This window comes from Ranitomeya variabilis, chromosome 1, assembly GCF_051348905.1.
Source record: "Ranitomeya variabilis isolate aRanVar5 chromosome 1, aRanVar5.hap1, whole genome shotgun sequence".
NCBI lineage: Eukaryota > Metazoa > Chordata > Amphibia > Anura > Dendrobatidae > Ranitomeya > Ranitomeya variabilis.
The window spans coordinates 608,667,632-608,680,479 of NC_135232.1; the positions used below are offsets into that span (position 1 = coordinate 608,667,632).

Here is a 12,848-nt window from a genome sequence, read left to right on the forward strand (position 1 = left end):
ACACTGTGTACTGTCCTCTACATTGAGTGATCTCTACACCGGGTACTGTCCTCTACATTGAGTGATCTCTACACCAGAGTGATCTCTACACCGTGTACTGTCCTCTACATTGAGTGATCTCTACACCAGAGTGATCTCTACACTGGGTACTGTCCTCTACATTGAGTGATCTCTACACTGTGTACTGTCCTCTACATTGAGTGATCTCTACACCGGGTACTGTCCTCTACATGGAGTGATCTCTACACCAGAGTGATCTCCTCTACACCGTGTACTGTACTCTACATGAAGTGATCTCTTTACCGAGTACTGTCCTCTACACTGGGTACAGTCCTCTACATGGAGTGATCTCTATACCGGGTGCTATCCTCTACATTGGGTACTGTCCTCTTCATGGAGTGATCTCTATACCGGGTACTGTCCTCTACATTGGGTACTGTCCTCTTCATGGAGTGATCTCTATACCGGGTACTGTCCTCTACACTGGGTACTGTCCTCTTCATGGAGTGATCTCTATACCGGGTGCTATCCTCTACATTGGGTACTGTCCTCTTCATGGAGTGATCTCTATACCGGGTGCTATCCTCTACATTGGGTACTGTCCTCTTCATGGAGTGATCTCTATACCGGGTACTGTCCTCTACATTGGGTACTGTCCTCTTCATGGAGTGATCTCTATACCGGGTACTGTCCTCTACACTGGGTACTGTCCTCTTCATGGAGTGATCTCTATACCGGGTGCTATCCTCTACATTGGGTACTGTCCTCTTCATGGAGTGATCTCTATACCGGGTGCTGTCCTCTACATGGAGTGATCTCTATACCGGGTGCTGTCCTCTACATGGAGTGATCTCTACACCAGGTGCTGTCTTCTACATGGAGTAATCTCTATACCGGGTGCTGTCCTCTACACCGGGTACTGTCCTCTATATGGAGTGTTGATTTTTTTTTTATAATTATGAGATATTTTCTTTTCTGCAGTTGCAAAATTTATTAAGGAAATGACTGAAAGAGGAGAAAACCAAAATGTAAGCAGCAAGTCTATCTATCTATCTACAGATCTATTCTATCTATTATCTATCTATGATTTATCTGTCATCTATTATCTACATGTGTGTCTCACAAAATTAGAATATCATCAAAAGTTTATTTATTTCAGTTCTACAATACAAAAAGTGAACCAACACATATAGAGTCATTACAAACAGAACGATCTATTTCACATGTTTATTTCTGTTACTGTTGATGATTATGGCTTACAGCAAATGAAACCCCAAACGTCATCTCAGTAAATTAGAATAACAAAAAAAAAACACCTGCAAAGGAAAGGCTTCCTAAGGGTCTTAAAAGGTCCCTTAGGCCTCTTTCACACTTCTGTTTTAACAATCTGCACAGGATCCGTCAAAATGTTGAAAAGACGGATCGTGTGCAGATTGTAAAAAACGGGTTCACTGGGTCTGTTTTTTTTGACGGACCCGTCGAGGCTATGTGCACCTGTTGTGTATGCGTTTTCACAGCGGTTTTCCGCTGCAAAAACGCATACACAACACAACCCATGTTAAAAATAATTAAAAAAATAAAAAATCGTGTTATCCTTACCTTCCGGCATCACCTGCAGCCTTCCCGATGCTTGTGACACTCGCGATGCTCCCGTTCCCAATAATGCCTTGCAAAATGACCCGATGACGTAGCGGTCTTGTCTCATCTGGGGTCGTTGACGCGATGCATTACTGGGAGCGGGAGCGTTGCGAGTGTCACGAGCATCAGGACCGCTGCGAGGGACGCCGGAAAGTGAGTATATCAAGATTTTTTATTATGTTTAACATTATATCTTTTTACTATTGATGTTGCATAGGCAGCATCAATAGTAAAAAGAAAGAGCGAGCGAGAGAGAATTTTCCTGACTGGAAATTCTTCCACTCATGCTCAGTTTCAAAAGACGGAACCTGTCGCTGGATTCCTGCTTTTGACAGTCAGCGACGGACCCTGCGTCCATAGGCTTCCATTATAGCCAATGACGGACGGTTCAGGATCCGTCGCTGAGCGATTTTCCGACGTGCAAAAAAAACGTTCCTCTGTGCGTTGTCTCCGCCCGACGGACCGCTAATACAAGTCTATGAGAAAAAAATAGATCCAGCAGAAACATTTGCTTGATTGATCCGTTTTTTTCACAAAACAACGCATTGTGACGGAAAAAGAAAGACTGAAGTGTGAAAGAGGCCTTAGTCTGTTTCAGTAGGCTCCACAATCATGGGGAAGACTACTGACTTGACAGATGTCCAGAAGGCAGTCATTGACACACTCCACAAGGAGGGTAAGCCACAAAAGGTCATTGCTAAAGAGGCTGGCTGTTCACAGACCGCTGTATCCAAGCATATTAATGGAAGGTTGAGTGGAAGGAAAAAGTGTAGTAGAAAAATGTGCACAAGCAACCGGGATAACCGCAGCCTTGAAAGATTGTTAAGAAAAGGCCATTCCAAAAATTTGGGGAGATTCACAAGGAGTGGACTGCTGCTGGAGTCATTGCTTCAAGAGCCACCACACACAGATGTATCCAGGACATGGGCTACAAGTGTCGCATTCCTTGTGTCAAGCCACTAATGACCAATAGACAATGCCAGAAGCATCTTACCTGGGCCAAGGAGAAACAGAACTGGACTGTTGCTCAGTGGTCCAAGGTGTTGTTTTCAGATGAAAGTAAATTTTGCATTTGATTTAGAAACCAAGGTCCCAGAGTCTGGAGGAAGAGTGTAGAGGCCACAATCCAAGCTGCCTGAGGTCTAGTGTGAAGTTTCCACAATCAGTGATGGTTTGGGGAGCCGTGTCATCTGTCTGTGTAGGTCCACTGTGTTTTATCAAGACCAAAGTCAGCGCAGCCATCTACTAGGAAATTTTAGAGCACTTCACACTTCCCTCTGCCAACAAGCTTTTTGGAGATGGAAATGTCATTCTCCAGCAGGACTTGGCACCTGTCCATACTGCCAAAAGTACCAATACCTGGTTTACAAACAACAGTATCACTGTGCTTGATTGGCCAGAAAACTCGCCTGACCTTAACCCCATAGAGAATCTATGGGGTATTGTCGAGGAAGATGAAACACCAGACCCAACAATGCAGATGAGCTGAAGGCTGCTATCAAAGCAACCTGGGCTTCCATAACACCTCAGCAGTGCCAGAGGCTGATCGCCTCCAAGACACGCAGCATTGATACAAAAGGAACCCGACCAAGTATTGAGTGCATTTACTAAACATACAGTCAGCACGGAAAGTATTCAGACCCCTTTACTTTAAATGTTTCACTCTGTTTCATTGCAGCCATTTGGTAAATTCAAAAAAGTTAATTTTTTCTCATTAATGTACATTCTGCACCCCATCTTGACTAAAAAAACCCCCAGAAATATAGTAATTTTTGCAAATTTATTAAAAAGGAAAAACTGAAATATCTCAGTGTTCAGACCCTTTGTTCAGTATTGAGTAGAAGCAACCTTTTGAGCTAGTACAGCGATGAGTCTTCTTGGGAATGATGCAACAAGTTTTTCACACCTGGATTTGGGGATCCTCTGCTATTCTTCCTTGCAGATCCTCTCCAGTTCCATCAGGTTGGATGGTGAACGTTGGTGGACAGCCATTTTCAGGTCTCTCCAGAGATGCTCAAGTGGGTTTAGGTCAGGGCTCTGGCTGGGCCAGACAAGAATGGTCACAGAGTTGTTCTGAAGCCACTCCTTTGTTATTTTGCCTGTGTGCTTAGGGTCATTGTCTTGTTGGAAAGTGAACCTTCGGCCAAGTCTGAGGTCCAGAGCACTCTGGAAGAGGTTTTCATCCAGGATATCGCTGTACTTGACACCTTCATGTTTCCTTCAATGGCAACCATTAAAATCATTTTTCAAGCTGGTGTTATAAAGTATTCTAATTTACTAAGATAATGACTTTTATGTTTTCATTAGCTGTAAGCCATATCCATCAGCATTAACAGAAATAATCACTTGAAATAGATCACTCTGTAATAACTCTGTATAATATATGAATTTCACTTTTTGTATTGAAGAACTGAAAGAAATTAACTTTGATGATTTTCTAATTCTGTGAGATGCACTTATATCTATTATCTATTTTCTATCTATCTATCTATCTATCTATCTATCTATCTATCTATCTATCTATCTATCTATCTATCTATCTATCCAAAAAATGGAGGCAGCACACTATTCATAGTGAAAAAGCAGGAGCTACTTTTATTAGCCTATCTCAGCAACGTTTAGGTTCAAATAGATGTGAACCTTGTTCAAGCTTGAAAAAAGTTCACATCCATTTGAACCGAAACGTTGCTGAGATAGGCTAATAAAAGTAGCTCCTGCTTTTTCACTATGAATAGTGTGCTGCCTCCATTTTTTGGATTCCTATAATTGAGGTTTGGTCTATGCCTGGGGGGCTTTGCACCCGATTTTTCTTTTGTATTTTTGTGCTGCTCTAATATTTCTCTTTTTTATCTATCTATCTATCTATCTATCTATCTATCTATCTATCTATCTATCTATCTATCTATCTATCTATCTATCTTTCTATCATCTATCTATTATCTATCATCTATCTATTATCTATCATCTATCTATGTGTCTCCTATTTATCTCTCTCTCTTACATACATGTTGTTATCTAGATCAGCGTGGTCCTGCGGGTTGCTCACTTGCCCCTCTTCGAATCTGCCTCTCAGATCCTGTCGTTTGCATACCAGGATGTGAAGTCTGTGCATCCGCTGGTGGAGTACATCTGCGATGTTTCGGAGAGAGGGGTGCGAGCAGTGGGTGGAGCGGCCGCTCTCGGGGTATATCCCGTTTTAAAGCTTGTGGAACCTCAGCGTAAGTCTGGTGGTATTCTCTATGATGCGGCCCAGCTGGATTTACCTATGGGCACTGCCCGATTGTCAGGTCCATGTTAGTACTGTACAGTTTATTTGGTGGGATGTGGTTGTTCAGCAGTGGGAACATGCTTGTACTAAATCTTCACACGAGGCAGACCTGCGGTACAGTCACTTAATGAAGTGGTCAGACTGGAGCTGAATCTCTGACCCTATTTTATTAGAGGGGAGCAGGAATCTAGTGAATGTGCCCAGCAGGAGGAAAGAGGATGAGTCAAGCACGTGGTACAGATCGTGACGGCGATATCAGGGGGCCGCATGTTAGCCTGCCCTTTTATAATGGGCCATCAGAGCAGAACCTCCGGCTACGCCCCAACCCTCGCTGACTCTCTGACCTGATGCCAGGGGCTCGCTGTGCCTGAGGGCATGAGACAACTGTGCCAGGGCGAATTCTGGCAAAGCCATGTGAGCACAGGAACAAGTTACTGCTGTGATCTAAATAGGCTTGTATCCTGGAACAGCACAGAGAGCGCGGCACAGACCAAAATACACAGACTGTAAGTGATCACTGACAGCATCGGACTGGAGCACCTTGGGCCTACTATGTAGCTACATAGAAATAAATACAAGATAGTACACGTCTTAATTATGCAGCATGGGTTGGGGTAGCCCCCTCATAGAATATAATGCAGCCCTAATATAGTATAATGCAGCCCCCTCATAGAATATAATGTAGCCCCCTCATAACCCTCTCCACCACCTGAATCATTATTCTCCCCCTCCACCTCATCATTGTCCTCATCACCACCTCCATCATTGCCTTCTCACCCACCACACCATCATTGTCCTTTCCACCACCTCCATCATTGCATTCTCCCCCACCCCTCCCATCATTGCCCTTTCCATCTCCTCCATCATTGCCTTCTTCTCCACCACCTTTATCATTGCCTTCTCCCCCATCTTTGCCCTTTCCATCTCGTCTATGATTGTTTTCTCCCCCACCACCCACATCATTGTCCATTCCACCAACCCCATCATTGCCTTCTCCTCCATCACCCCCACCATTGCCCTTTCCATCACCTTTATGATTGTTTTCTCCCCCACTACCAACATCATTGCCCATTCCACCACCTCTATCATTGCCTCCAGCCCCACCACCCCCATTGTTCTTTCCACCACTACCATCATTGCCTTCTCCCCCACCACTCCCATAGTGGTTCAGTGATAGTGATCAGTAGGGTTGAGCGAAACGGGTCGTGCATTTTCATAAGTCGCCGACTTTTGGCAAAGTCGGCGTCTCATGAAACCCGACCCGATCCCTGTGCGTGGTCGGCCATGCGGTACGCGATCTTGGCGCTAAAGTCGCGTTTCGTATGACGCGTTTAGCGCCATTTTTTCAGCCAATGAATGAGCGTGGGCAGAGTGATGACATAGGTCTTAGGGGAGTGAACGCCTATCGTCCTGTTATCGCTTGTGCGCAGTAGGGATTTGGAATGTGCAATACGAAATTTTCTGTGCTGGGATGGAGGGAGGGGGGGAGAGAGAGAGAGAGAGAGAAAAAAATAAATAAAAAAAAATAAAATAAATAAAAAAATATATATATATTCCTTCATTGGGTTTCGTGTTTCGGCCGAAACCCGACTTTTCACGGTGGTCGGCCGATTTCACTCAACTCGACTTTTAAGACAGTCGGGTTTCACAAAACCCTACTCGACCCTAAAAAACTAAAGGTCGCTCAACCCTAGTGATCAGTATTACATGCAGATCACCAGGACATAGAGTCCAGATATCTCTGTATATAGTTCACTAGTTAGAGTGACTATAGTAATCAGTACTACACCCAGATCACCAGGATATAGAGCGGTGATGTCACTGTGTATACATCACTGGTGAGTGGTCATTATAGTGATCAGTACTACACCCATATCAACAGCATATAGAGCAGTGATATCACTGTATATACATCACTGGTGAGAGGTCACTATAGTGATCAGTACTACACCCAGATCACCAGGATATAGAGCTGTCATATCACTGTATATACATCACTGGTGAGAGGTGACTATTGTGATTAGTACTACACCCAGATCACCAGGATATAGAGCGGTGATATTGTATATACACCACTGGTGAGAGGTCATCATAGTGACCAGTACTACACCCAGATCACCAGGTTATAGAGCGGTGATATCACTGTATATACATCACTGGTGAGAGGTCACTATAGTGATCAGTACTACACCCAGATCACCAGGACATAGAGCGGTGATATCACTGTATATACATCACTGGTGAGAGGTCACTATAGTGATCAGTGCTACACCCAGATCACCAGTATATAGAGCGGTGATATCACTGTATATACATCACTGGTGAGAGGTCACTATAATGATCAGTACTAAACCCAGATCACCAGGGTATAGAGCGGTGATATCACTGTATATACATCACTGGTGAGAGGTCACTATAGTGATTAGTACTACACCCAGATCACCAGGACATAGAACGGTGATATCACTGTATATACATCACTGGTGAGAGGTCACTATAGTGATCAGTACTACACCCAGATCACCAGGACATAGAGCGGTGATATCACTGTATATACATCACTGGGGAGAGGTCAGTATAGTGATCAGTACTACACCCAGATCACCAGGACATAGAGCGGTGATATCACTGTATATACATCACTGATGAGAGGTCACTATAGTGATCAGTACTACACCCAGATCACCAGGACATAGAGCGGTGATATCACTGTATATGCATCACTGGTGAGAGCTCACTATAGTGATCAGTACTACACCCAGATCACCAGGACATAGAGCGGTGATATCACTGTATATACATCACTGGTGAGAGGTCACTATAGTGATCAGTACTACACCCAGATCACCAGGATATAGAGCGGTGATATCACTGTATATACATCACTGGTGAGAGGTCACTATAGTGATCAGTGCTACACCCAGATCACCAGGATATAGAGCGGTGATATCACTGTATATACATCACTGGTGAGAGGTCACTTTAGTGATCAGTACTACCTTCCTGTGACGTTGCCGCGGGGCACGCGCCGGGGTCACTATCATCGCGGCAGCATGCGATGCGCCGTGTGGTAATCACATCTGTGATTAATATTAATTATCGCCTTTTTTGCTTTAATTATGGGTGGTTGTTACTTGCCCTGACGCTTGCCCAATTCCAACATGGTGGACATGGTGCTGGTGTGCATCCCCTGCTCTCAATGTGGGCGGGCTTTGTCACGTGACCCGCCTGTGATGTCGTGGACGGCGCTGATGTGCCTTTCTATGACGTGACCACGGGACATGTGCCGGAGACGCCGGCATCGTAGTAGCATGTGATGCGCCGCTTACAGTGCCATGATTGGCTCAGGATTTACATCGCTATTGTATAAATGGCAGGCATGACCCCTGTCACGATTTCTCACCTCTGCCACCAATATGTCACGGCTTCACACCGTGACCGTCACCCCTACGTCACGGATCGGGGTGACGGTCACGGTGTGAAGCCGTGACATATTGGTGGCAGAGGTGAGGAATCGTGACAAATTGGTGGCAGCAGTGGGATACCTAAAATAAGCCCCTGCTGTAAACTAAGAGGTCAATAGCCTTGTGTGTGTTTTTTTCATCACATTGTAGCAGTGGAGGGATAACTAAGATAAGCCCCCCTGCACATGTGATAGCCATCTGTTGGCCTAAAGTCACCCCGATCCGTGACGTAGGGGTGACGGTCACGGAGTGAATCCGTGACCTATTGGTGGCAGAGGTGCGGAGTCGTGACAAATTGGTGGCAAGGCGGTGGGATATTAGAGCATTAGTGATTTGGTTTGAGCAATCATTCCTCTCACTAAAAACTTGCAGAAAGTTCTTGCGAGGACTCTGCGCAAATAAGTTTGGAGAACGAACTCAGTGTTTATTAGTCCTGAGAAAATTGTGTGTACTGGTAGTTATCCCTTCCCTTTCTCTTCATTTTTCTATCCTATCTTTTATTTGGCAACCATGGCTGCGAAAGGAGAAGGCTGGTACGCCCAGCAGAAGAAGGACGCTCTTGCTGGGATATGCACGTACAATGGCCTGAACTCCCAGGGCAAGTCCAAGGCTCAAATGGTCCCTGAACTGGTGCATTTTGAAGCAGACCAAGCCAGGCCACAGAGCCCAGAGGCCGCAGAAGCCAGCACCAGCGAACATGGTGCTGCAGCAGAGGTCCAACCACTGAATGCTGGCCCTATTAGAAATCAGGGCGAATTGGACCCCCACCTGCTGGCGGTCTTGGAACTACTCCCCGCCGATGACCGTGATGGACGTCGGCAGCTGATCCAGCAATACCAGCAGCGAGCCGAGCGAGAGGCCCGAGCCGAGCGGCAAGCGGAGCGGGAGTACCAGCTGCAGTTAGCCCGACTGCAAATGCAGGGGTCGTCCCAGTCCAGCCGTGAGCCCAGCAGCACTCAGATACCAAAGCCCCCGCCCGATCACTTCCCTGTTATGGAAAAGGACGGGAACTTGGACACTTTTCTGCGGGCATTTGAGAAAGCCTGCAGAAAGTACCGACTGCCTACAGATGAAAGGGCCTGGTACCTGACACCAGGGCTGAGAGACAAAGCTCTGGAGGCGTTTGCTGCACTCCCTCAAGAACAAGATGGTGACTATGAGGCCATCAAGCAGGCCCTGGTAACAAAGTACCAGCTTACACCTGAGGTTTACCGTAGAAAGTTCCGGAACCTCCAACGAGGCCCACACGACAGCTACGGCGATGTGGTGCATGGACTCAGGACCCACTTTCACCAGTGGATTCAAGGACTGTCAGTGACCACCTTTGAGCAGCTGGAAGACCTGATGATCAAAGACCAGTTCTTACATCTTTGTCCAGCTGAGGTGCGACAGTTCGTGAGGGACCGAGAACCCAAAGACGTGACGAAAGCAGCGCAGATTGCCGATGCCTATGAGGCCAACCGTAGATCGGAAGTGCGGAAGCCAGTCACCACCAGCTGGAGAGGGGGTAAGCCTGCAACCAACGCCAGTACCCCTGCCAGCCAACACACCAGAGGTCCTGTCCCCGTAGCCAACAGCATCAGACCTACCACTGAACCTCACCACTGTTATGCCTGCAAGCGGACTGGTCATATCAGTCCCCACTGCCCAGACAAGCAGAAGAACACCTCATACAAGGCCCCAGGGCCTAATGCAGTAGTTCTTTTGGTGGGTGGTGTGGCTGGGAGGGTGTGTGACAACGTACAGCACGTCACCGTGGGAGGCCATGTTGCTAGAGGCCTCAAAGACACCGGGGCTGAACGAACCCTCATCCAACCCGAACTGGCGGCCCCTGAAGAAATCATTCTGGGGAAAACCCTAACTGTCACTGGGATTGGGGGCATCAGCTGTCCCTTGCCAATGGCCCGGGTTTATATTGATTGGGGTGCCGGGAGCGGGGTGAAGGAAGTGGGGCTGTCTGATAATTTGCCCACTGATGTTTTGTTGGGGACTGATTTGGGGAGGATGGTTGCATACTACGTCCCTGACACCCCTCCCCAATCTGCTAATAAGGTTAACGTTAACCCTGATGATGATGATTATGATGGGAAATCGCATGTGTTATCTGACCATGCTTTATCTTATAATGATGCATCTGATAACCATTTTTTCCCTAGGATCGATGGTGAAAATGTTGTACCTGTGCCAACTGAACCTGATAATGATTTTTCTGTGAAAGTTGATGTGTCCATAGGTACAGGAGTGCTCAGCCACGTCGCTCTGCGGAGTGAGACGGCTGAGGAACCCCTAGCAGGGGCAAGTGTCGGTGCTACAGGAAATGGGGAGATACATGGGAACCGTGAGGAAGGTGATGCCATGCAATTGACCAGTGCCACCGAGGAAGGTAACTGGCCCATAAGTAGCAATGCTTCTGAGGTAATGGGGGTGGATGGGGAGGTAGAGCCCATAGCAGCGTCGGCTGATGGGTCGGTAGAAATCCCCGGGGAGACAGCCTACGTAGCTGCTGTCACCCGCAGTCAGAGTGCCCGGAACGCGGATAACTGTCTGCCTTCCGGCCCCTCCTCAGTCATCACTGTGACTGAACCAGAGGTGGACCCAGAGCAGATCCCAGAGGGTTCCCATGGGGAAGGGACCCTGACGTCGCTTCTGGCTTCCCCTAGCCAGGAGTTTCAGGCCGCTCTGCACACAGATGCGAGCCTAGAGAGTTTGAGACAACTCGCCGAGACGCCCATCTCCGAGACTGATAAGGAAAGGGTGTTCTGGGAACGAGGAAGGTTGTACCGGGAGACAGTACCCAGAGAATCACAAAAGGAGTGGTTGAGGGAAAGACAGCTGGTCGTCCCGCAGCAATTCCGGGGTGAGTTGTTACGTATTGCCCATGAAATCCCGCTAGCTGGACACTTGGGGATCAGCAAAAGAAAGGCCCGGCTGTCTCAACACTTTTATTGGCCTAAGATGGGGACAGATGTGTCAAACTACTGCCGCTCCTGTATGACCTGTCAAAGAGTGAGGAAGGCGGGGCCTGCTCTTAAGGCTCCCATGATCCCTTTGCCAGTGATAGAGGAGCCTTTCCAGAGGATCGCGGTGGACATTGTGGGCCCGCTGGCCGGCCCCAGCAGCTCCGGAAAGCAATACATCCTTACTGTGGTAGACTACGCTACCCGGGTACCCAGAGGCAGTAGCTCTGTCGTCAACTAGGGCAGATAAGGTGGCGGATGCCCTGTTGGCTATCTTTTCACGTGTAGGATTTCCCAGGGAGATGCTTACTGATCAAGGGACCCAATTCATGTCTCGCCTAATAGAGGCTCTCTGTAAGAGAATGCAGGTGCAGCACCTGGTATCGAGTGCGTATCACCCACAGACCAATGGCTTGTGTGAACGCTTCAATGGTACCCTCAAACAGATGCTACGCATGCTGGTTGAGACACAAGGGCGCGACTGGGAGCGGTACCTCCCACACATGCTGTTTGCTTACCGAGAGGTTCCGCAGGCCTCGACATGGTTCTCCCCCTTTGAGCTCCTGTACGGCAGGCGAGTCTGGGGACCCCTTGGGTTGGTCAGAGAATCCTGGGAAGAGGAGCCGAACCCTTCTGAATTGTCCATAGTGGAGTATGTCATGCGCTTCCGTGACAAGATGCAGACCTTGACGCAGTTGGTGCATGACAACATGACGCAGGCTCAGGCTGATCAGAAGCACTGGTACGACCAGAACGCCCGGGAGCGGACCTACCACGTGGGTCAGAAGGTGTGGGTGCTGGTCCCCGTACCAACGGATAAGCTTCAGGCAGCCTGGGAGGGCCCGTACGTCGTCCACCAACAGCTCAACCTGGTCACCTACATGGTCACGCTTGACCACGCTCGGGGTAGGCAAAAGGCCTTTCACGTCAACATGATGAAGGCTCATCACGAACGTGAGCCTTTCGTCCTATCGGTCTGCAGCGTACCCGAAGATGGGGAGGAGGACACCCTCCTGGACATGCTGGCCCAAGCCAAGGCCGGTGGGTCCATCGAGGACGTGGAGGTAAGCGCCTCGCTAACTGAACCACAGCGGTTGCAGTTGCAAACCACACTGGAACCCTTCCGGGTCGTGTTCTCCAACCGGCCTGGAAGGACTGAGCTAGCAGTCCACGAGGTGGACACCGGGAATCATGCCCCACTACGGCGAACACCCTATCGAATCTCCGACCAGGTGCAGCAGGTTATGCGCCAGGAGATCGATGAGATGTTACAGCTGGGGGTGATTCGACGGTCAAAGAGCGCGTGGGCCTCACCCGTAGTTCTCGTGCCAAAGAAGGACCAGACCACCCAGTTCTGCGTGGACTACAGGGGGCTCAACGCCATTACAGCCTCTGACGCGCACCCAATGCCGCGCATCGAGGAGCTGCTTGAAAAGTTAGCTGGCGCAAAATACTTGACAATAATGGATCTGAGTCAAGGATACTGGCAGATTCCCCTGAGCCCTGAGGCGCAGGAGAAGT

At 48.2% G+C, this 12,848-nt stretch overlaps 1 protein-coding gene across 1 annotated transcript in view; it reads left to right on the top strand.

Moving 5' to 3' along the window:
* LOC143771034 (uncharacterized) overlaps window positions 1–12,848 on the top strand; it is a 44,023-nt gene that overhangs the window by 567 nt on the left and 30,608 nt on the right. The window contains exons 2-3 of the mRNA XM_077260549.1: window positions 982–1,028; window positions 4,658–4,856. Of these exons, the coding sequence (XP_077116664.1) occupies window positions 1,002–1,028; window positions 4,658–4,856 (226 nt within the window). The 5' untranslated portion in view covers window positions 982–1,001. The remainder of the gene's footprint in view (window positions 1–981; window positions 1,029–4,657; window positions 4,857–12,848) is intronic.